Source organism: Sorex fumeus, unplaced genomic scaffold, assembly GCF_029834395.1.
Source record: "Sorex fumeus unplaced genomic scaffold, SorFum_2.1 ptg000039l, whole genome shotgun sequence".
Lineage (NCBI taxonomy): Eukaryota > Metazoa > Chordata > Mammalia > Eulipotyphla > Soricidae > Sorex > Sorex fumeus.
The window spans coordinates 35796671-35823040 of record NW_026606096.1 but is presented as its reverse complement, the minus strand read 5'-3'; the positions used below and the strand labels follow the sequence as shown (position 1 = coordinate 35823040).

Here is a 26370-nt window from a genome sequence, read left to right as displayed (position 1 = left end):
ATTACTGGGCCCACTCAAGCAAATCGATGCACAGTGGAAGGACTGTGACCGTGACTGTGATATACCTATAAAGCATATATATGCCTATACAGGATACATATACCTATTCAGGACATACCAGATAACCTTTCAGTATCTGTACTAAAAATCGTAATGCAAGTCGGGGGGGGAGAGAGATACAGAGAGAGAGAGAGAGAGAGAGAGAGAGAGAGAGAGAGAGAGAGAGAGAGAGAACGAAACAGAGATAGAGGGAGACAGAGGGACAGAGGGGCAGAGAGAGAGAGACAGAGAGAGAAGAGAAGAGAAATGCCTGACATGAAGCAGCATGGGAACGGAGAAGAAGGGAGTGATTAGAGAGAAACTGAGGACATTGGTGGTCAGAAATGTACATTGGTGAAGGAAGATGTTGGAACATTATATGACTAAAACCCAATCATGAACAGCTTTGTAACCGTTTATCATTGATTCAATTAAAAAAATTAAATTTAAAAATTTAATTTGCTACAGCTGATCTATACCACCTCTTATTAATATTTAATAGGATTAGACATTAGCATCTAAATTGATAGACCTCCACAGGGTCTACATAAACACTATGATCCTACCAATAACCAAAATTCCCAGATGAGAACAAACAGCATCTTATGAACACCAAACTTGAATGAGCTCCTTGTCTGTTTGTATACCAGCCACAGAGCGCAGAACTCTAACTGTAATGCTAAATTCTCCACCTCCAATGTCTCTACTCTTAACTGAACCTGGAACACCTACTTCATGCAGTGTAAATGACGGAGCAAGCTCAGCTGCCCTTTCACTGACACTTCACAGCAGTGGGTAACCTCCTGAGGAATGAAGTCATGGAGTCGGGTCTTCTGGTCCTAGAGACTATCTTGCCCCTTTCTGCATATAAGCTAAACCAGTGTTTTTGTGTTTCTATTAGCATGCACTAAAGACTGGCATTCCTAGATGTTGACCCTGCTGCACAGCTATGTAACAAATTCCTTTTGCTAAGGATTTAATAGGAAGCAGTTCCCACTGACATGTTTGCTGCCAAACTATTCCAATGCCACTGTGTGTGACAATGCTAAACAGTGTTTTTTTTTTTTTTCTGAAAATAGGTATTAAGGTAAAGGTAAAGGCCCTCCTATTGATCATCGATTTGCTTGAGTGGGCCCAGTAACGTCTCCATTGGAGATTTTGTTGTTACTGTGTTTGGCATATCGAATATGTCACAGGGAGCTTGCCAGGCCCTGCCGTGTGGGTGAGATACTCTCGGTAGCTTGCTGGGCTCTCCGAGAGGGGAGGAGGAATCGAACTCGTGTCGGCCTTGTTGGCTGCATGCAAGGCAAACGCCCTACCGCTGTGCTATCACTCCAGAAAATAGGTATTAAGTATTGTAAATACAAACTATGTATTTGCCATTCTATGGAGGAAGCGCCTCTTGTTTCTCTTCCCAAGTCATAATTTTTTGGTATGAACTAGAGTGGAAAACCACAGCACCCAAAAGGAGAGAGAGCAAAAGGGAATGCCCTGCCACAGAGGCAGGGTGGGATGGCGGGGAAGGGAGGTTGGAGGGATACTGGGATCAGTGGTGGTGGAAAATGGGCACTGCTGGAGGGATGGGTACTTGAACATTGTATAATTGAAACCCAAGCACAAAAAATTGTAAGTCTACAACTGTACCTCATGGTGTTTCACTAATAAAAATTTTTAAAAAAGGAACTAGAGTGGAGCATGGGGTAATTTAGATATTTAGTAAAGCATTGTTATTATTATTTGATTTGCTTTTTGGGTCACACCCAGTGATGCTCAGGGGTTACTCCTGGTTCTGGACTCAGAAATTATTCCTGGCAGTGCTCAGAGTACTCTATGGGATGCCAGGAATTGAATCCAGGTGGGCTGCGTGCAAGGAAAATGCCACACTGCTGTACTGTACTATGGCTTTTGTCCCTGGCAAAGCATTATTTGTAGGTGTGTTTGTCTGAGTGTTTCCAGTTGAAAATCGCATTTCAATACAACTCAGTTAGGCAGTTTTCCCTTCCATTGAGGGTTAATCTAGTGAGGATGGGCATAAGGGCAAAAAGGTAGAGCAAAGAAAAATACTGACCCTTTATGACTAATTGCTTGAAGTAGACCTGCTTCTCAGGTTGTCAGGGGCTGGCATCTAAACCCATTGACTTGCTTGATACTTAGGCCTTTAGAGAAACACTGGATTTCACCCCTTGATTTCCTGAGTCTCCAGCTTGAAGATGGCAGATAAGGTGACTTCATAGTCTCCAGGACTGTGAATCATCTCCTTAGAACAACTTTGCTCCATTTCTCTGGAGAACCCTCTTCTATTTTCTTGTTTCTCTGAGGATCTCTGACTTACCACATAAGAACCAAGTGAATGTATTTATGATGGTTTTCCGGAATCTTGCTACAAAGCAATCTCTTAGTAGGTACATTCTTTATAACGGTGCTACATCAGACATGTGGAACAGCACTCAGTACAGGGATAATACTCATGATGGTACTTCCTTAATGGTATATGTATATATATGTATATATCCTTAATTTATTATTTAATTTATGTTAACTTTGCTAGCTTATAAACATATAATAATATTGGGTGGGGGCTGGAGCGATAGCACAGTGGTAGGGCGTTTGCCTTACACGCAGCCAACATGGCCGACCCGAGTTCGATTCCTCCGCCCCTCTCGGAGAGCCTGGCAAGCTACCGAGAGTATCTCGCCCACATGGCAGAGCCTGGCAAGCTACCCGTGATGCATTCGATATGCCAAACACAGTAACAACAAAGTCTCCAATGGAGACGTTACTGGGCCTGCTCGAGCAAATCGATGAACAACGGGAGGACAGTGACAGTGACAATATTGGGTAGCACAAATAAATCTTGGAAGAACTATGATTGGATTTGGGGTACTAGTTGCTAATCACATAAAGAAAAAGTGAGCTTAATAGTTCAAGCATATTCAAACAAAATGGGACTGAAACATTAGACAGGCCGGAGCTCAGGGCATCTCAGGGTTAGGCATAAGGAAAAGTGCTTTAAGTTAGAGAAGGAAGCTCTAGGAGAGCTAGGGAAAGGAAATCTCATTTCTGGGGAAGCACAGTTGATTCATCTGCAATTTAGAATGATAACTTTTTTCCTGCATTCATTATCATGTGGCAGAGAAAGTCAAATTAGATGGTTCCTATGGAAGGACTTGGTAAATTATTACAATTTGGCAAAATCATATCTTACCCTTCCAGACTCTCCCAAACAAACTAAGCCTGCATTTTATCACCCTATAATCTTAAATGTGACACAGACACTAATAATAAATTGTCATTAACAATTTCCCCCTTATAGGCAGATCACCCCTGGAGGATTACAAGTACTTCTTTTCCTCTAAGGGAAATGGAGACACACTAATATCCATTGAGTACATTATCAGCAATGGAGAATCCTTGGAAGAAGCATTGAGGAAGCTCACCTCCTCCAGGGAGAAATGAGGAGGTTATTTCTGAATGATGAGGTTCTGACATTTTTCACATTGGAAACTGATGAGGAGCTTATGTGCCAGACCATAAAAGACAAATTCAATAAGCTCCATTCTGAAAACGCCTAATCACCCCCAGGAATTGTATCTTTAAGTATGAAAAGTATGAAACGAGAGAATAAAAAGCAAGTCCAGATAATGTTGGGAATAAACTCTGATTAGGAAAAGATGAGAGATTACTCTTAATTTTCCAGATGAGTTTTGTGGATGTGTTAAGTTTTCAATACTCTTCCTTCTGTCCATGTTGAGAGTCGCTGTATATTTTTAATAAAATGATTAAATTTTATCAAGTCTCATTTCAAACTGCTCTTCAATATAAGAGAATAAAGGGACTAGGCAACTGTTCTTCTAAAGAGTCTGAGATAAAAACATGAATAATGCAACACCCCATATCTATATTTTATTCTTCTTCCTTCCTAGGTATCTCAGGTTTTATAAGATTGCACTGGTAGAAAACTTAAACTTTACAATCCATAGAGATATCTTTATTGTTATGAGGAGCAGTTTGTTTACTGAAAAAAAAAAACCCTGGGGCTCGATAGTCCAGTGGGAAGGTCATTTGCCTTGCATGCAACCAACCCAGGTTTGATCCCCAGCATCCCATACTGGTCCTCTGAGCACCACCAGGATTAATTCCTGAGTGCAGAACCAGGAGCAACCCCTTCACATTGCGGGATATGACCCCGTCAAAAAAATAATAACCCTAGCTCAATAGTAAAGAGTATATAGAAAACAAGAGTAAAACATGTTAACATTAGTCCCTCAATGTTTAGAAGAAACAGGAGTCAGAGGGATGTTTGTTGGAAGTAAGAAACTGAGTTATTTTTTATGCCATACTACAGACATAACTCATGCACAATCACATGTGCTACTGAAGGTACACACAGAAGCAGAAATTCAGCATTTTAATTCTATTCGTCATCTTCCGGAGAGGAACTTCTAGTGTGTAGCTGGTGGATGAGAACTCCGAATCTGGCTGGCTATTACTCCCATCTTTGGGAGCATCTTCAAAGGAACAGACAATTGTTTGCTTGCATTTTAGTCTGTTATACTAGAATAGGCGTTACTTGAGCACTGTCTTATACTATATGGTCTGAAATAAAAAGAAGATTGTGGGAAAGACATGGAGGAAGAAAAGAGATGATGTCAAGCCTGAGAAAGAAAGAGTACTGCTCCTTGTATTCACGAGCACATGAATAAATTAGGTTAGCTAATTTAACCTCCACAAACAACCAGAGAAATTAGTGTTTGGCTCAGTTTTTAAGGATTAAAAAATTTCTGGCAAGAGACACTGAATGACATTTAACATTTAAATGGTGTAACTGGACTAGCAACTTGACCTAACTTGACTCTGAAGATTTGATTCTTTCCACTTTGACTTCCCACAGAGTTATAGAACACAGCAGATAATTTCCTCTTCCTGAAATTATCAAAACTCCAGGAGCTTCTTGCCTAGATAGAGAAAGGATCAAATATGTTGTTTTTCCAACTCAGAAAAAAGGGATCAAATTCAGATACCTGGAATTTGAAAATATACTTCATGGAAAAGCTTGGATTAAGAGAGGATTCTATAAAAAGTATATTGATCACACACATACATGCATACGTCTGAAATCAAGAGTGTCATGTAATTAGGGATAGAGCAGTCTCTTGACTGAAGAATCGATCAATGTGGGTCAAAGGACATAGTTGCCAATATCAACATAGGACAGTGTACATATGAAGGACCCGAATCCAATCATGTGATCTGACAAGAAACACAATGGGTTACAGTCGCGAAGAAGGATAAATCAATTTTACCTCAGAGACTGGGGTGAAAGGCTATTATTTTGGAACCACAATGCTAAAACTGGGTAGGCAAGATTCAACCTTAAATATCTGATTTCTGCCCTAAGAAGTCACTTTCTCTAGAGAAAATATGCACAGAAGAAAGCAGGCAGCTAAAGATACACTCTTACTTGGGAAGATTTTGACTTAGGCAGTTAGTGTGGGAAATTCTTTTTTCTCAGATATCTGATATGACTGGGGCCCATTCCATTTCCATCCCTACTAAAACCACAGAAGTCGTGGATGGTCTCGAGAAGAGAGATGGTTGCTCAATAGGAGAGGAGGCGATGGACACCCCAGTGTGGCTGTGGTACGTATGCTTTGAGGCCCTTTTCATGTAAGCAAGAACAAATAGTTCCAAGCCTGATTCTCAACTCAGCCACAAGAGGCTGGAAATAAAAACAACAAAACACTTATCCTAAAATCGATCACTAGGTCTAAAATGATCACTGGGTCATCACTAGCAGGATGAGTATATACCATCATCCTGTTTGCTCTCTTCTGTTTGATGGAACAAGTAATGGCAAATGGGTGGTTAAAATCAAACCCTTATTTCATGGAACTAACAGTGTCCCTAACCTTAGTGGTATTTTCAGACAACATAACTTTTGGAGGCGAAGTGGTGACAAGCTGCTTCGTGGCAATACGAGCATTAAAGTACTATTGATCCTTTACTGAGTCAGACACTGACTTGAGGACTTGATTGATGTGTGGGTTAGGCTCTATGCTAACATGCAGGCCAAACCTAACAACAGAGACTGGACAAACTTGACAGAGGACACGGTGTTTACAAGGACACGAGACCTCACAGGATGAGTCATGAGGGCTGCGGACAAGACACTTATTCAGCTGACCACACAGTGATAAGCTTGGTAGCATCAAGGAAAATCTCAACAGCTTTGGATCACCAGTTAAAAACAAATCTCTGTCATGGTTAGTAGATCAACTTTTTTTGGGCCACTCCCTGACCAGCAGGAATGTGACTAAACCAGCACTACTACAGGTGTACACAAAGCGGCCCTGTCATATCAATATCTGCCTGCCAAATTTCCTGCTTGTCATGACCAACTTCTGAGGATGGTGACGAGACACAATAGCTGAATTAACCAGGCCAATTGTATCTCTGAAACAGAGGACAAAGGGCTCAGTGATGATGGCGCCATAATGTTTATCATGCAGAGAGAGGGCTGTGAGTGGGATCCCCAGCACTGATCCACAAGCTGAGTGATTCTAGCAGCACTGTCATTTGTGACCCTTGGTGCCATTACACAAGAGTTCAAGCTGTGGGGTAAGGCAGCCGAGACGGTTGAACACTACAATGGGAAGTGTGCAACCTCCTGGCAAGCAGGCACAGCAATAAAGACATCAGGTGCCAGCACCCAAAAGGAGAGAGAGAACAAAGGGGAATGCCCTGTCACAGAGGCAGGGTGGAATGGGGAGATGGGGAGTGGGAGGGATACTGGGATCAGTGGTGGTGGAAAATGGGCACTGGTGGAGGGATGGGTACTTGATTACTATATAATCGAAACCCAAGCACAAAAATTTGTAAGTCTACATACAACTGTACCTCATGGTGTTTCACTAATAAAAATTTTAAAAAAAAGACATCAGGTGCCATGGCCAAGTATGTGAGACCCTGTGAGCACCACAACCACAATGTGTGGCCTTCTGCATTCACTACAACCAAGTATGTGAGCACTGTGACCAAGCAGGTGATCCCTGGTGAAGGCAAAAATAACACCCAGGAAAGGGAATGAGTAAATAAAAATTTAAAAAAGAAGTTTCAGTTGTGATTGTGAGCAATTTGTACTGACTGATCGAGTTCTTCAACACTATAAACTTTGCTCTTTCATTCACTTTACCTGTTAAGAAAAAGGAATTGCACTTAAAATAATCTAGGGCACAAATTGGCTTTATGTTGGACGTAAGCTTCGTAGTACACACACACACCTACACAAACCTCATGCCCACCAAAAATAACCAGATGGAATGCCGTTCAGATGTAAGTGAGATTCCCAGCCTTCAACATCTACCACAGTTTCTACAAGTCTTCCTACCTCACGTACTCACTGAGAAGTGCCTGACTTATAGCAGTATCTGGCCCCAGTCAAAGAGTCTCGCCTGGTCAACACAGTAGAATGGACTCAGCAGATCTGGTGTTGACCCCGCATGTCCCCTGAGGTCAGTGATGACTCAGACTTCTCTCACTCGCCATCATGTGAGCTGGTCTACACAGCCCTGCCACATGTACTGTGACTTATCGCTAGACTCAATAATTGCATCCTCAATCAAAAAAGAGCTTCCAACTATAGCCAATCTCTTTCTCTGTCTTCCCAGAGGTTCCGCTATAGTTATGTGGACCTCAATCATTTGGATTTCCCTTTCCCCTTCAAAATGAAAAGTTTGGCCTGTTCCATCTTCCTGCTGTCCAAGAAACATCCTAGAACTAGAACATCCTAGAAACATCCCCCCATCCAAGTATTACCACACATATTTTCTGGGCCTTTGCTATTCGCCTTCCCAGAGCTAACACCAAAGCTAACACAAAATAGACATGAAAAGGCCTGGGAAGGAGAGAAACAGAAGGTGGAAGGAAGAAGAGGCAGATAGGAGGTAAGGGAGACAGGGGTCAGGGGCCCTGGACACATCTGTGGTATATATACTACAAGCAGCATATGTTATGAATAACCAGAGAGTCAACAAAACTGTGAACTTGGGACCTAAACTATAATAATTTAAGATAAAAATGTGCCTTTGAATGAGGCTGACTGGGGGTGGGAGTGATTCCCGAGGACATTGGTGGGAGGCAACTTATACAGGTGGTGGGATGAGAGTTGGGGAACTTATGCCAGAGACAACTATTGACACCTCTGTTAAATCACAGGCTTAAATAAAAATATATTTATTTTTCAAAAAATACATAAGAAAGGAAATCCACAGAGGAACTTTTATTCCTGTCTTGACACATACGGCTCTTATGCTTCTAATGCTTTTTCCCTTATCTTCCACTGATTGGAAATTTCAACTACTGTCTCCAAGAATACTCATGCTACTTTTTTTTTAAAATTTTTTTTTTATTAGTGAAACACCATGAGGTACAGTTGTAGATTTACTATTTTTTTGTGCTTGGGTTTCGATTATACAATGATCAGATACCCATCCCTCCACCAGTGCCCATTTTCCACCACCATGGATAATATCCCCCCCCCATCCCCATATCCCCATCCCCCCTGCCTCTGTGGCAGGGCAATCCCCTGTGTTCTGTCTCTCGTTTTGGGTGTTGTGGTCTGCAAAAGAGGCATTGAGTGGCAAACATGTTCAGTCCATAGTCTACTTTCGACATGTCATGCTACTTTTTGAATTAACATTTTTTTTAGTAATGAGCTCTATGCTAGAAATTACTTTCACTTATTAATTCTTTCATTCTCAGGGTCATAAAGCTCATCAAGTTATAATGAAAAGAAGTAATAAATATAAAAGAAGGGTGTCTTTTATTCTTAGTCTTCTTCAACCTTTTCTCTAAATTTTTGTGACCTTCCCTTTTTCAATATATTTTTACTCAACCACTTCTATTCTGAGATTACCTTTTCACATGTCTACTTGTTTAGTGAGAGCTGGCCATTTACTTAAATGAGATGATATGGTTCATGTGGTAGACCTGCATTTTATATATACATATTTTATCCTCCCACCCCCAGATCCCATAATGTAGCTGCAAACTATTTATTGACATCTATTGATTGACTTAATGACCTGCTATTTAGGAGGGGAAAAAACCTAAGAAAAAAATAAACCCTAAGAAATCATGAGTATATGCATCCTCAAGGTAAAGTTAGAGCTAAGCTCACTCTTATGGCTTATGGAGAAAGGGAATGATTAGAAGGAAAATGCTATGCCCGCAAAATTTACCTCACGTGAATTATTTGTATAGCAACAAGTGAATAAATGCCACTGATTCATTAAGGCTTTTAAATTTGATTATGTTTAGTTTTCTTTGTTTGATATTTTTTGGTCACACCCAGTTATGATTGGGCTTACTCCTGGCTCTACACTCGGATTACTCCTTACAGGATTTAGGGCGACATATGGCATGCCAAAGTTTGAACACCATGTGAGCAAGTCAAGCTCCTTACCTACTATCTTATCATTCTGGCCCCTAACTTTTAAAATTTAAATTAGTAACTGAATGCCTTCTGCATCACACTATGTAGTTCTATAGGTTATTAAATTATATAATATTGTCAATGTGCTATATACAATCACTTTCTGGAACTGAGCTTTATCCTTAACTGAATGTATACTGACATATTAAGTTAATAGTTGGACATACACCTCAACTTTCTTTTAACTATTAGGTTGATGGGAAATTCAAAAATTCCTATGTTACTATAGACCAAACATGATTGCCACTCAATGTTTCTTTTGCAAACCACAACACCCAAAAGGAGAGAGAGAACAGAGGGGAATGCCTTGCCACAGAAACAGGGTGGGATGGGGGGTGGGGGGGATACTGGGATCCGTGGTGGTGGGAAATGGGCACTGGTGGAGGGATGGGTATTTGATCATTGTATAATTGAAACCCAGGCACAAAAATGTGTAAGTCTGCAACTGTACCTCATGATGTCTCACTATTAAAAATTTATTTAATAAAAAAAGATTATCCAGAGAGAAACACACACACACACACACACACACACAAAGATAAAGTCTTGCAAAATGTGTGGCAACATGATAGAATTGGAGGTTATGCTAAGTGAAATAAATCAGAATGTGAAAGAAAAATACTGTATCGTCAAACTCATATGTAGAACTTAATGAAATAAAGTAAGCAAAAATTTAAAAAAATTCCTATGTTAGAAATAATGTCACAATATTCTCCAAAATCAAGATTTAAGAGCCTTGATTTGAATGCAGTCATAAATTTCTAAAGTGTGTGTGTATTGAAGTTTGCATATTGATTATGTATATGCACATCCAAATTTTTGGCATTAAGTAAGGCATTGTAAGAGTTAGAAAAATATCCAAAGGCAGATGATGGTATTGAATACAAACCCTAAAGGTTATCATCCCATAATATAAATTTTTAAAAATCTTATTCAAAAAACTGATTTCAACCAGAGGACGAACTGCTGATTCAGCAAATTCATTATTCACTTATTTCTACTGTAACTCTGAAAAAGCCATTGAACACCCACCATAAAATACTGTTAGGTGCTATAAAACTGGGGACTGAAGGTGAAAGTTATTAAATACATGTGGGAAAATCTAAAAATTGGCAGGATTTCATGAATATGCATGCATAGAATGCTCTGAGTTGAGGTTTCTTTTCTTAATAGAACATTTGTGCATTTCAATGGACAGTCATGAACTTTGCTTAATCTCCTTTGGTGGACTTTCGTCCTGGATAAGTATTCACAGCACACTTCTCCTGGGTGAAATAGACTGGAGAAGTTCAGGAATGTTTGCCATTCATCAAGAAAACAGATAATAGGACGTATTAAATTGTGAGCGAGGGAAAAACTGGCCTAATTCTAAGCCATCTTTGCCTGCTCTTTCTGACTTAGGAAAGTGAATGCTTTAGTATCCACTAATCTTTATAAAATTAGCAAAACCGAAAAAAAGAGGACCACTTCTTCAACAAATGAGACTGGGGAAACAGACAGGCACCTGGAAAAACCAAAGCTATATCTCTATCTTATACTACACATACAAATTGACCCAAATGGATTAAGTAGTTGACTATAAGATCTGAAGCCATAAAACCTCTAGAGGAAAAGATAGGCAGTAAGTTCTTCGACATTTAGCTTGGTATTTTTTTCCAGGGGTTGGGGGGGAGCCCAGCAAACTACCAAGGATATCCAGCCAGCACGGCAGAGCTTGGCAAGCCACCCGTGACTACCAAATATGCCAACAACAGTAGCTAAAATGGGTCTCATTTCCCTAACCCTTTGAATTAGAAGTCCAATGCGCTATCCATTGCGCTGGCTGGAGTGATAGCACAGCAGTAGGGCGTTTGCCTTGCATTCAGCCAGCCTGGCTGAGCCAGGTTCGATTCCTCTGCCCCTCTTGGAGAGCCTGGCAAGCTACCGAGAGTATTCAATATGCCAAACACAGTAACAAGAAGTCTCACAATGGAGATGTTACTGGGCCCTCTCGAGCAAATCGATGAACAATGGGAGGACAGTGTTTGTTTCCCTAATCCTGACGGAGTCTCCAGATGAGATGGGAAGAACGAGAAGGTGCCTACTAAGCAGATGCGTGCAAGTCAACAGGTCGGAAGGCCACCCGTGGGCAGTTATCACCAAGGCAGCCTGCAAGAGCATGCCAGCCATGGGGGGCATGAAGAAGCCGCACTGCTACCGGCCCGAAACAGTGGCACTGTGGGAGATCTGCCAGCTGCAGTTCCAGTGGCTGGTGTGCGAGATTGCACAGGACTTCAAGACCGACCTGTGCTCCCAGAGCTTGGCCGTCATGGTGCTGCAGGAGGCCAGTGAGGCCTACCTGGTGGGGCTCTTTGAGGACACCAACTTCTGTTTATTTCCCGCCAAGCACGTCACCATTATGTCCAAGGACATCCAGCTGGCCCACTGCATCCTCTGAGAGAGAGCATAAAGTCTATGATGCTAAAATCTCAGTGCTGGGACAAATGGAGACACTACTGGAGCCCGCTCAAATAATCAATGATTAATGGGATGACAGTGACAGTGACAGTAATTTTTTTTTCAATCTGACACCATAAGCAATTAGAAAAAAGTACTAAGTAGAGATACAACAAACTAAAAGAGCTTTGACATAACAAAAAGAAACAATCAGTAAATTTAAAAGACAACCTATTGAGTAGTGAAAATATTTATAAACTGGATATCTTATAAGGGATTAATACCTAGGCATTAGTAAAAGACCAGAAATCTCAAAAAGAAAAAACCTATTTAGATTAAATTTAGGCACTGGATCTGAATGAAAGTTTGAAGTCACACAAATGGTTAATAGGTCAATGAAAAGATACTCAATATCACTACGAACCAGGGAAATGCAAATCAAAACCACTTGGTGGTATCTTACACCTGTTAGGGCAGTTAACACCAAAAGACAAGAAAATAATAAATGCAAGCAAGAATGTGGAAACAGGAAATTGTTTGCTGTTGGTAGGAATACAAATTGGCTCCACTATGGAAAATAGCAGGGGCACTCTGAAATGCTAAATATAGAACTACTATTTGGTCCAGAAATTCTACTTGTATTTAATTTATTTTAAATAAAAACACTACCGTGAATCTATGCATCTCCATACTCATTATGGCATAATTTAGAAAGCCAAGCCATGGACACACTCCAAGTGCCCACCAACGGATGGATGGGTAAGAAGAATGTGATGTGATGCATACACAATGAGGTATTATCCAGTCATAAACTATAAAATATTGTAATTTGTGACAAATTGGATGGTCCTTGAGGGCATTATACTAAATTAAATAAGTCAAAATCAAATACAAAGTCTAATCTCACTTATCTGTGCCATCCAAAAAACAAGCTGTAAACATCACAGAAAACTGAATGAGGGTTGCCGGAGGCAAAGGGGTAGAAGGTGAATAAAATGGGTGAATGGGATTAGAAGGTTCAAATTTCCCATTATTAAAAAAAAACACTGTTCAGAGAACAGTGCAGTCTCTGCCCCCGCGCCTGGGTGTTCCTTCCCGGAGTCCCTTGGAGGGGAGCGGGTTGAGCTTTCCTCCCCGCCCCGACCAGGGCTACGGCAGCCGAAGACCTCCAGGACCAGCCACCACCATGCTGAGACCACTCTCCGCACACATGAAGGTACTGGCAGAGGGACAAAGCCACGCGGGTTCCGGGGCCGAGACCTCCAAGCCTACTCGAATTGGAGTCGAGCATCTTCCACCCAGATCCTCCAAATTCCAGTAGGCGGGGGTCACACCCACCACCTGGCCCCCTGGTGCCGTGTAATCCCATCAGTGGCCAAGACTCAGAGACTATAAAATCCAGATCCCGGAACCGCGCGGCCGCGAATTATCTCATTCCTACTTTGGACAAACTTGCAGGCTATCGAATGTAGCCTGCCCACAGGGCAGAGTCTGGCAAACTCCCCGTGGCCTACCAAATATGCCAAATACCAGTAACAATGATGGGTCTCATTCTCCTAAAGAGCCGTGAATATAATCTCAGGGCTAGGATGAAAGAGACGTTACTGGGGCCTGCTCGAGGCAATCGACGATTAACAGGATGATGAAATGAAATGAAATGAAAAAAAAAACAACGGAAGTCATGGGAACATAATATACAGCATGTGATCTATAGTTAAAAGCATTGGGGTGCATGCATGAATGCTAACAAGATAGCAGATATGGGTAGTTCTCATCACAGGAAAGAAATATTTTGACTCTGTATGGCAACTAAAGTTACTTAGAATAAGATGAATAATCTTTCTACAACCCACAAAATATTGAATCATTATAATATATCGGTCGGTCGGTCCTCCCGTTGTTCATCGATTTGCTCGATCAGGTCCAGTAACATCTCCATCGTGAGACTTGCTGTTACTGTGTTTAGCATATCAAATACATCACAGGTAGCTAGCCAGGCTCTGCCGTGCCGGTGAGATACTCTCAGTAGCTTGCCGGGCTCTCCAAGAGGGGCGGAGGAATTGAACTCGGGTTGGCCATGTTGGCTGCTTGTAAGGCAAACGCCCTACCACTGTGCTATCGCTCCAGCCCATTATATTATATATCTGATATTAATATTATATATTAAGTAGAATTCAATAAAAATGATTAGCAAAACTAGACAAACTTGTGTCATTGAAGGATGAAAAAAAATGACTGGGAAGAAGGGAAAAAAATTGCTTCAAAATACATGTGCAGGGAAATACTAAGAATTGTGTGTAGCTAGGCCCTGTGTGATATTCACGTATAGGACCAAATAAAGTTGAAATCATCACTGTTGAGGTTCTAGGTCCTGAAATTCTTCGACTCACCATGCTTTATCTTGTGCATCTCTTTTGTTGTGTGTCTCTTATCAATCTTACTGTTTTCCATGTGTGCAGATCTTTTGAAAATTACTTGAATTGACTAATATGTAGGGAAACAGGCAGTAAGGAAAGAGAAATATTTGGGGGTATGTTGATTAATAGAAAAGAGAATCAAAATCCTCATGAATTCTAGTGGGCACAGAGAACAAATACTAGATAGTATGAAGTTATGCTAAATTTAAATCTTCCACGTTTCAAAATAAGAACACAAATAATTCTGTGAGTGTACACTTTAAGGTCATCATTTCATTCTATAAATGAGTTTCATGTGGTTTTTCTATGCAGGTGCTCCAGTAACTGTGGGACCTATTAGTGGACATGATACTGTCTTTGCCCTTTAAGAGTTTATAAAGTTTATGAAAATATAAATTAAACTGACATATAAATGACTGATTATTATTCCATTCCTAAGAGGTTGTTTGAATGATGCAAAATTAATGCTTTACCATACAAAATGTTTTAGAATTAAATGCATGTGTGTATGGCTCAATATATCTTTAACATAAAATGTAAATAAAGAACCCTATTATAATGGACATATTAATTAGGTAACTAAACTAGAAGGTGTTGTTTAGAAGAGTTAAATCATAGTTTAGTGTCTAGTAGTCTATAAGAATTTATTACCTCTTGATGGGAATTATTTATTTGCTTCCTCAAGTCAGTGTTTTCACATAGAGTAATTCTATACAGAGAGCTAATAGAATCATTTTTGAATATCAATATACAAAGATATTGCTGATTTATCTGTGATCTCAATTTTATTTCCTAGATAAGGTCTAAGAAGTTGAAATTGTCAAGAGAAGTTGAGAATATGGATTCCTGCAGATTGCATATGGAAAAACTTGGCTAAATACGTTTTGTGCTCAACCTGGATAATATTTTGCAATGATCTGTTCTCACTATCTTGTATTATGACACTATAATAACTCTGTGAACTCTTCTGCCAAGAATAAACATCCATCATGGTTCTAGACATCATTAGAGAAAGAAATAGCACAAAAAGAACAGTGAGATGTTTGGTAAATAACACATTAGGACATGGAGTTCATGTGAACCTTATTTTGAAATGGGATTTCTGGGATTATTGAGTTACAGAGTATTGAGTCACAAGGTTTTTTCCCAGGTTATATGCAGACTTTATTAATAGAATAATTGACATAACAATTACTATGAAGTTGATGCTAAAAATCTAGAAATTATTAAAATTATTAAGGTTAATATAGACCAACTATTGTTCTAATGTGATATAAATGCATTTTATTAAGGTAGAGACATCATTTTTCTAAAGAACAGAAATTGATATTTAAAAGTAGAATTATATAACAGAGAAAATAAACAGGGCAATTTGGAAACTAAAATATTGCCTGATTTATGGTAATGCAATTCAACAAAAAATTGGGCTTCAAACTAGTTTAGTACTTTGTTGGAATGGGTGAGAAAATCAATGATTACAAGTTTCTCCCTTGGGCTGGAGAAATACTACTATGGGTAAGGTGCTTGTCTTGTACAATTGACCTGGGTTCAGTTCTCAGCACTGCAAATGATCTTCCGAGCCCTACCAGGGGTCATTCAGCAGAGTCAGGAGTAAGTCCTGAGCACAGCTGGATGTGGCCTAAACCTCCAACTCCCACTACACACACACGCGCACACACACACACACACACACATGCGCGCACACACAGGCACAGGCACACACATGGACGCTCACACATATAGACACACACAGACACACATTATACACACAGATACACACACAGCACACACACACAAACACTATACACACGCAGAGACACATATTATACACACAGACACAGACACACATAGAGACACACACTATCAACACACAAGACACACACAGACACACACTATACACACAGACACACACTGTACACACACAGACACAGACACATACACACATTTTTTTTCTCTGTGTAAAAATAATTTTAAGGGAGGTTCGGCAGATTTAACCCCCAACCCTCCAATGTTGTAACGCTGAAGTGAAATTACAGTGTGCTAGAAGAACAGTTTAATTACTGGAAACCACAAAAATTTGGGTCAGCTTAATACTTTGATTTGATGACATGTGTTCATATTTTGGACAAACTAATCTTGGAATCCCAGCTGCTAGAAGCATCTGTTGCAGAGATGTGTGTATGTGGGGGGGTGAGGTGGGGGGGCTGGGGGTGGTGGTTATGGTGGGCATTATGGCAATCTCTCCAGCCCAAAGTCTATTAGCACAGATTGTCGTAAAATGGTGGTATTCCTTGGAGGCTTAATTATTTACAAGCTTTAGAGAAATAAACTTTTAAAAGAATGCAATCATTTATAAAAGCAAAATATAACAGATAACAGAATTTTCTTCTTGATCAGTGATCATATTACTTGTATTCTCCACTATACTGATGAGATTATTATATAGTATTTCGCCAACAATATTGAAAAGAGAAAAAAAATCTTCCCACTAGTGAGAAATTAGGAGAGAGTCTCTCTCCTGATCTTAAAAGGAAAGACTTTTATATTTATTAGCAGTGTAGAAAAGCTAAACAATAATAATATATATATTTTTTTGCTTTTTTGGGTCACACCCAGTGATGCACAGGGGTTACTCCTGGCTCATACACTCAGGAATTACTCCTGGCGGTGCTTGGGGGACCATATGGGATGCTGGGAATCAAACCCGGGTCGGCCACTTGCAAGGCAAACACCCTACACACTGTGCTATCGCTCCAGCCCCTAATAATAATAATTTAATAATTTCCCAGTATTTTTATAAGAAGCTAAATGCAGATGTTCAAGTTAGGTAACTGTCACAGCTATAATCACTATCAAAAATTAAGTGAATCAAAGTGAGTTCTAACAATGCAGTACCTGTCATCTTATCTGCAAACCTAAACTAACCTAACTTATCAGACAATATTTTCGTATAGTCACACAGAAACTTAATTAAGTTAATTAAAACACTAAATTATTTCAGGAAGTAGTTTAGAACTGTAATCAGTGCCAGAACTTTCCCAATGCCTAATTAACTAAGAAAAGTAGTACACAAAGTTATGTTTCCAATTCATTTAGTAGCAGTCTCTACAGGCATTTTTCAATTAGCTAAATTTTCTTTGGATTTATTCAACTTCTTAAAGTTTCAGAAAGCTTTGTAAGTTTAGACTTTGGTGGAAGTTATTTCTCTTTAATCAGGAATTTTCACCTCTTGGGTTAATATTAAGAGTAAGTGGTTGCCAGGAAAAAATCATTAAGGATAATACATAATTATCAAATTTAGCTACTATTTGAAAATATAGTAGAGTTATATTGAGGAGGAGAGAGTTTGAAAAAAATTTATCGAATGGTGGGACAATTTTCCTTGCAACTGTGGTAAATCTAGACTTTATTTATACACTTCCCAGAAACAGTGGACTCTGGAGAAAATTTAAAATTCCCATGAAAAGAGAGGGGGAGGGTAATCATTCTTACCTTGCCTGTCATTGATGAAACAAACAAAATGCAAACACTAAGGAGACAAAGCTCCATTAGCATAAGGAAAGTCAGAAAGATTTTTCCCAAGTCCCACATTTACCAAGACATTACAGGTGACAGATCTTACAGATGACTACTGAGACCTTGGATTGTGGGATATAAATTGAATAAAGGAACAAAAGAAAAATGACCAAAGGCAACGAGATTTGCAAATTGATGTACAGAATAGACATTATCTGGGAACAGTGGGTGGGAAGGGTCTTGGGGGGTGGGGGAGGGTCTTTGGGACTTTGGTGGAAGTAAGTACACACTGGGATGTGGATGCTGGTATTGTGTTGGAATGTTGTATGCATGAAAACCTGTCTTTTAATGATATTTTAAACTGCCATGCTTCAATAAAAATGGGGGACGACCCCAAAAATTTGAGCTGAAGTCATGCTAGCAGAGCCTATATCGTCCCACCTGTCTCTGCCACAGCTTGATGCCAGCATGTTTTTTTTTTTACCATCAAGTTTTTTTTTTTTTTTAATTTTTAAATTTTTGTTAGTGAGACACCCTGAGGTACAGTTGTAGACTTACAAATTTTTGCGCTTGGGTTTCAATTGTACAATGATCAAATACCCATCCCTCCACCAGTGCCCATTTCCTACCACCATGGATCCCAGTATCCCTCCCACCCCCCATTCCCCCCATCCTACCCTGCCTCTGTGGCAGGGCATTCCCTTTTGTTCTCTCTCTCCTGATGCCAGCATGTTTTCTGTCCACCAGACTGAGTGTACACTCTTCGTGGTTTACCTTCCCACTTGACACACCTACAATTTAAAAGGTCCTATATATCATTTAAAAAAGGTCCAATACATCATTTTTAAAAAATGGAAATAAGGAGTAAAGAAGTAAGACAATTCTGACCAGGAGGAGGAGGGCAGGAGGGATAAAACACCATGAAATGAGTTAGGAAATCAAAAGATTAACAGATTCAGTTCCAAAACTCTCCTTTAACATCAAGCGGAAATTATGGGCCAAGAGTTCAGCACTACACCATACAGTTAATTAAAGGAAATGAATGCTCTTTGGTCTATCTATCCAAACTCAAGCTCAGATTCCACGTTTTTGATATATCCATCAGGCTTTATCTCAAGGGATAGAGATGGTCCTCATAATAGGATTATGAAATTTACATGCCTTAGAACACATATAACAATAATACAAAAGTAATAGCATCCATTTGCCTACCCCTTTCCAGGTAATGGAACATTATCATACAGGTAAATCATTTCCCCCCTGATCACCCTAAGTGCTAAGCAAACGGGTACTGTTATTTTCACTTAACAGTTGAGAAAATTGAACTTCGGAGAGGTTAAGAGGCAAGCACACCTCGGAATTGTGAATAAATTGAAGACGAAGGTGAAAGCAAAATGGAGAAATATTAGATTATGTTCTTTTGAAACTGCTTCAGTGGGAGAAATGCAATCTTAATCAGCAACAACAAATACTTATTCAGCATTTACCTCTTGGAGTCTAGCTCTGTCTTGCCTGTGCTCGATATTTTATCAAAAGGAAAGTCTGCATCCCTTCACAGATTTTTCTGACAGCAATTTTTTTTTTTTGGAGACACAGGCCTTTCAAATAATTTACTCCCTGAATACTTTGAAATTTCAGGTGGCAAGGAAAGTAATTATTAAGTATTTAATAACTAATATATAGCTAGCATATCCTTTCCTCAGTTAAACACGGGACAGAGGAGAGAGAGAGATAGAGAGACAGAGAGACAGAGAGAGAGAGAAAGAGAGAGAGAGAGAGACAGACAGACAGACAGACAGACGAAGACAGAGAGACTTCTGATGTGAACAGTGTAGGGATCTTAGCTAATTAAAATATGCTGAGTCAGTTCTCTCTCAGTTCTGTGGCGTTTCTCCTGTCTTACCCTGCCTAACTAGAGTTCTGATCACAAAATTGCCTTTTTCATTTCCTTCACTAGTTTTCCAGGAGCTTTGACTGGCATCCTTTTGACAGTTTCGGAGCACTTTTCAATAACAGTGCAATGAACAAGAGGAATTTAAGGAATCTTGATGTCTGCTACCACTTCAATGCAAAGGAAGGGCCAGAGAGCAAAGCCAATACAGCGTCAGCTCTGCTAACTTTTGTTAGGGCCTGGGAACGGAGAGCAGATGGTTCCCTACTCCCAAGTACTGCCAGGAGTGATCCCTTAATGGGGTAAGCCCTGATGGGTGCTCCCCCCCCACAAAAAAATCCCAAAACCAAACAATAGCAATAAAGCCCTCTCAACATAAATGCAAATACCTTCTAAAACATACCCGGGACTAAAATACTGGGCATATTTTAGATGAAAATAATTGCTGCATTCAAGTAGTAGTATTTTTCATGGTTTTGCTTTCTTTCTTAATGAAACATTTTAAAATAGCTTATTTTAACATGGAAATAAAGAAAAGTGTGACTGAATTTTGTCATGATGGTATCATTATTTTAATAACATATCTTTAGCTACCTACATACATACCTTTGCTATCAAAGACATTATTCTAGCAAAAAAACAATGTTCTCAGATATAAAATTCCACTTCTAATTTCCCCCGGAGAAAAGAGTTGACCTAAATAGTCACACTGTATATTGACTGCATACCTACCTATCTTTTTTTTATAATTTTATTTTTTGTTATTTTGGGTTACACCTGGGCATTGCATAGGGGTTACTTCTGGCTCTGCACTCAGGAATCACTCCTGGCAGAGCTCGGGGGACCATGTGGGATGCTGGGAATCGAACCCGGGTCAGCCACGTGAAAGGCAAATGCCCTACCCACTGAGCTATCGCTCCAGCCCCCATACCTGCCTGTCTTGATGAAAAGAAAACATTTCTTATGGCTCTGTATTTCTCAGGATTGAACTGCGGGAGGAGGAAGGGGGAAAGTGACATGCGTGAGACTTACCCACTCTTCCTCGTCATAGTCGGAGTGGTGTGGGATGGAGTCTTGCCTTTTCATGGGTGGGGGAGGTTCCTGCGGGTCACTCTCCACAGTCAGGTCCTTTGGAGAAGGGGGCTTCTTTGGGACCCCGCCCGGTCTGGCAGTGTAGAGTGCTAAAAGAGCACTTCTGACCAGCTGATCCTTGAAGGCGTGTACGAAAAGCTCTGTCTAGAAAGAAATGCACCGGGATTAGAAACACATCCATGCTCACCAAGAGCCATAAAACAGTCAACTGCAGATGTGTTGGCACTTCAGTGGTCTGGAGGGCGGGGAAAGTATAGACCACAGACAGCGAAAATGATTCATATGGATCAATGAAAAATCGTTCGGTTTGGGGACACAACCAAGACCTTGAATCTTCCTGTCCTAAAAGTTCTGTGTGTGCTAGAAACACCTTCTGTCTCCTGAGCCCCCTCATAGGTTCCAAATCCTGCCTCTAGAGGTGAATTGCGTTGGGGATGATCATTTGAACAAGGACTTCCTCTGTCTTTCAAGAAAGTCCAAATACAGCTTGAATGAGGGTGACATCAGACCATGTGGAATTATCTTTTAAACAAATTTAAAGGCCACCCACAGAAACATCTTTTACAAAAAACAGGGGCGGGGGGGCCTTTTTTTTTTTTTTGCCCTATGGTCAGATTTCAACAGCAGAGCTGAAACAGTCTTTCCCATGAAAGTGGTTGGCATTTATTCCTTATTATCATTTCCTAAACTGTCTCCTCCACCAAATGGTCTCAGTCATGCTCAGTGTTAATGAGGTTGCTGTGAAACTTGCGGATTTTTACAAGCTGGTGGTAAATACCTACTAAGTACTCGGGTAATGACAGCTGCTCAACAGTCAAGAACTTTACAGCTCTACCTTGCAATTTCTTGATGAAATGTTTCATAGCGTTCCCCTGTAATTATTGAAGGGTGCGGTAATTGCTTTTCTGTGTTATAGTACACTTAACATGCACATGGCCTGACAATCTGTTCAAAGAGTGGAGAAGCAACATCAAGAATTGACCCGCATTGTTAACTTATTAATACTTCATAATCTGTTGAAAAGAGTCCCTTGAGCTCAGAGCATTATTTGGAATAACAGTTGGTATCAGCACCGTGTAATGAGAAACTCTTGGACATAATATTAACTTTATGACTGCTGTAACTCAAGGTAATTGTTTGTTGGCACAGTCAATAGTCCCCTGCCTTAACCAGTGGTTACTGAATTGCTTTCACTCTCCATGTTTTTACTGTCAGTAGTTAAGGAAAACCAGTTAAACCATGAGCAAAACAAGTGCTTGATAAAATGAGGACATGTGTGTATGTAGGCCCATCACTGCCACTGATGATGAAATTCTAGCATGGGGCATATGTCTTTCAGTGACCTTGTCATTAACTAGATCAAAATAGCTGAGAAATAAGCTACGGTCCATGCAAGGAAATGTTGATTACTGGCAACATGGTAGAACAGATCTCAAGTTTCTGAAGTCATTGATAAATTAACTTTCCCCTTACTCCATACCACCCACCAGCCCAGCTACCCGCAATCTAGATGCTCCTGTGTAGAGGTTCAGTCACCCCGTCATCTACTCTAAAATAAGTTCCCTATGAATTTTGAACACTTTCCAGTTCTTATAATCATGGGCACAATTCCCAATGTAACTCTCTTAACTGCGAAACTTCATTGGCTGAAGTTTCACAGAATACTTTGCATTCTCTTCTAATGCTTTGAAGATTAGTAGATATGAAATATAAGGTAAGGTAAAGGCCCTCCCGTTGATCGTCGATTTGCTCGAGCGGGCCCAGTAATGTCTCCATTGGAGACCTTGTTGTTACTGTGTCTGGCATATCGAATACTCTCGGTAGCTTGCCGGGCTCTCCGAGAGGGGCAGAGGACTCGAACTCGGGTCGGCCATGTTGGCCGCTTGTAAGGCGAATGCCCTACCTGCTGTGCTATGGTGGAACAAAAGAATATACAGAAATAAAATGTTGGGATATATTTATTTTATATATATTATATTAAAGGTATATATATTATATTATTAATATATAAATTAAGAAATAAAAAAGGCAAATTTTGATGGAAAAGAATTGAAAAGTATCATACGATATTCACAACATACAAAATGAAAGTTATAAAAAGTGTTGATGTAAAAGTAGGCTAGACAGTCCTCAGAGAAGTCAGTATAGTTGTAGAAAAATGGAAAACTTGCTATCTGCATTATTTTTCTACCTAGCATATAGAATGTGAATTTAAATATTAAAAATGTGAATTTACTTCCCTTCTGCTTAACTAAACTATTTTTCTGTTGATGGTTTCAATAAATTCTTTTGATTTAGTTTTAGAGCAAAGTACCTTGTCTTCTTTGAATTGCTGGAACTACGTTTTCAGTTTTCATAATGTATAATTACTGTGTTGCTTGAATATCTGTTTATATCCAATGAATTCTTATACAGTTCTGATAAGTGCCCCCATTTTCTTCCCATCACACGAATACACAGAGATTCCACTTCATCTATTCAAATCTCACTTGAGTTGATTTATCATCAAGGATCCAGAAGAAAATACAATAGATTCTTGTAGTAGTTCTGCAACTCATATTTTTAGGGGAGTAGCTAACTACAATGCACATAAATTTTAAGCTGAAATTTCATAAATGGAGTAATATTTTATCTCTTGGTATGCATATTAAAAAATACACTCTACTTCTTGGAAACCTTCTGAATCAGGAAGTTGAAGATCTGGTATACCACAAACTATTCCAGTGTTTGCTATACACAGGATCTTCCTGATATCCATATATCCTGGAAAACTCTCAATTCTCCTGCCCAACCTTACTTAGTAAACATAGCTCTATTTAGACCTGATATTTTATAGTCAAATTAAATCAACTACTAAATCAAATATTAAGGTTGTCATTTAATTTTAACATATCTATACACTGTTGTTCTTGCAACTATATGATATCAGGGAAATCAAAAGTCCTAGGAAGTTGACACTTTGAGTTCATCGATTTGCTCGAGTGGGCCCAGTAATGTCTCCATTGTGACATTTGTTAGTGTGTTTGGCATATTGAATACATCACGGGTAGCTTGCCAAGCTTTGCCATGCGGGCGGGATACTCTCGGTAGCTTTCTGGGCTCTCTGAGAAGGGCAGAGGAATCGAACTCAGGTCGGCAATGTTGGCTGCTTGCAAGGCAAACGCCCTACCCACTGTGCTATCGCTCCAGCCCAACACTTGAGTATCTACCCCATATCTCATTATTTTTTTCTTTCTGAACATACTAAGGTTTAGCCCTCTACATCTCAAACAATACTAATAGTTGTAGAAATTTGAGAAACTTCTCACGTGAAAAGTAAACTGAGGCAAATGTTAGTGAGAATAGTCCACAGTATAGTTCTGCTTTCAAATGAAATGACAGTTCCGCATCAATGTGTACCTTCCAATGCAGAAATATTAGGTGGTCACCAGAGAAAATAATTTTCGAAATCTAATTTATTTTTCTTATAAGACCATGAAGCAGAGAAAAATAAAAGATGTCAAGAAAAAGAGAAAATAAACCTCACCCAGTAACAGGTTCCATTTCCTACTAGGGAAAAAAAACAAAATTAAAGCTCAGTCAGATTTAAAAAAGAGTATGAGGCCAATTCATTTTGATCCTGTGGCAATACTTTGAAGCTTAGTTTTCAACCTCGTCTATTTTACATTTCCAGATGCTATGAAAGGCAATGCATGCAGAAAGCAGCACCAGTGGGGCTTGGGGTATTTCATTTCCCCCTCTGTAGTGATGATTTGGATCTTACTTTTTCTGAAAGCAACTTTAAAGAATTCTTCAGGCTGTCTGGTGAGTGCTGGCTTGCAGAATTAAGCAGTAGGTCTGCGTGGGTTGCGATCAGGGGTTGTAGCTGATTGATGTTGCTGAGAACTTCTTTTGCTTTGGCTGTATTTTCAGGTGAATAGTAAATAAACTGATATCCAGTACTGCAATGACAATGATAAAAGCAAGTTAACTGGAGCCCTTAATAGCAGATGGCAAATGATATAAAGAACTCCGAATATGACTTCTGATGAACAGATAATAATTATTCAAAGATATTCATAAAACTAGATACAATAAATCAAATCACTGATTTCCCCACTATGATTACATAATGCCAATGATCGGCAACCAATTAGTATTACTCAATAATGAACTTGCGATCAGACCGTACCAAGGGAGAAGCATGAATGTTAATATTCAGGACAATCTGAATAAAAATCCTAACTCTTCAACTTACTAGCTGGGGGACTTTTGGCAGGTTCCAACTTCCTCATCAGGAAAACAGAAATAATTATCCATGATAATTCTAAGGGGTGAGTATAACTGGTGATCATTCATATAAAGTGCCTAAAATTGTATTTGCCAATGTACACTCATTAAATACCACCATATTATTCCCCAGGATACCTGAAAATAGGGGAAAGAAAGCATCCTAGAAAACTGAGAAATTGTGAATACATTTCATTAATTCTACTGTCCATATAGTGAATTTTGCTGGCTAGAAAAGGGGGCATTTATCACCTAAAATTTCATTATGCAGAATCACCATTTTGCAACTTGTGGTTTCTTAATTTGACTGTACCAAGGTAGCTTGGTACTGTTCCAAATATCTAAAATCACTGAAAGAATTACTGACATTCACAGGCATCATCTGGACTGGGAAAACATGTTATGGGGGGTAGGGGGGCAGTCAGACTTCATGGAATATAGGAATCTCTGATGAATCGTAGGAGAGATCCAGGGAGCCTTCCAACAGAAATAAATGGAAAACGGTAAAGCAGAGAGCAGAGAGAAAAAGGAGAGACCTTGGTTGGTTCAACATGCTTCCATGGATTGCCTCCAATCTCAGAAACAGATTTTTGCAACCCTTTTGGAGCACTTATAGGATATTTTCTCTGCACTTATCAGCTCAATTATTACAATTCCCATACTTACATTTGCTATTCTGAATCAGTAGCACCCAATCAGAAAAATCAATATCTAGACAGCACTCACCTCTTTTCTTTATGCTAAAGATTTTCGGGGGAAGTGAAGTTTTTTCAGGGGTACAATACTTTTTTTCAAATAAAACTGTCATCATTTTAAATATTTTAATATTTCTTGGTATTTTATGCAAGCATATGTATTTCACACCAAATTTGTCTATTTTTATTTCGTGTGTAAAATTTTATGCATGCAAAAACATGTTTACATATATTTTTATGTGGGCATATAATACATGTTTGACAGCATATTCACCCCATTTTATGCATGTGAGCATGCATATTTGTATTTACATAATGATAAAGGGTACCTGGTTGCCTAGACCATTCAGAACACGGGGTCGGAAGCCCCCAGGAAGGTGGGCCTGGGTCTGTAATGGCCAAGAGACACAGCACTTGTGGAGACAAGAGAAATTGCTCTTGATTTTGTACTTGGAGACCTTTATATATCAGCAGCAGGAGCATAGGATAGAAGATACCTAAAGTATTTATTATATGTATTCA

At 39.5% G+C, this 26370-nt stretch overlaps 1 protein-coding gene across 4 annotated transcripts in view; it reads right to left on the bottom strand.

Moving 5' to 3' along the window:
• Window positions 1–26370, bottom strand: part of INPP4B (inositol polyphosphate-4-phosphatase type II B) — a 357538-nt gene that overhangs the window by 112368 nt on the left and 218800 nt on the right. For all 4 annotated transcript variants that reach the window (XM_056118944.1, XM_056118943.1, XM_056118942.1 and 1 more), the window contains 2 exons: window positions 24648–24825; window positions 20825–21028 (listed from right to left, as the gene is read on the bottom strand). In XM_056118944.1, the coding sequence (XP_055974919.1) occupies window positions 20825–21028; window positions 24648–24825 (382 nt within the window). The remainder of the gene's footprint in view (window positions 1–20824; window positions 21029–24647; window positions 24826–26370) is intronic.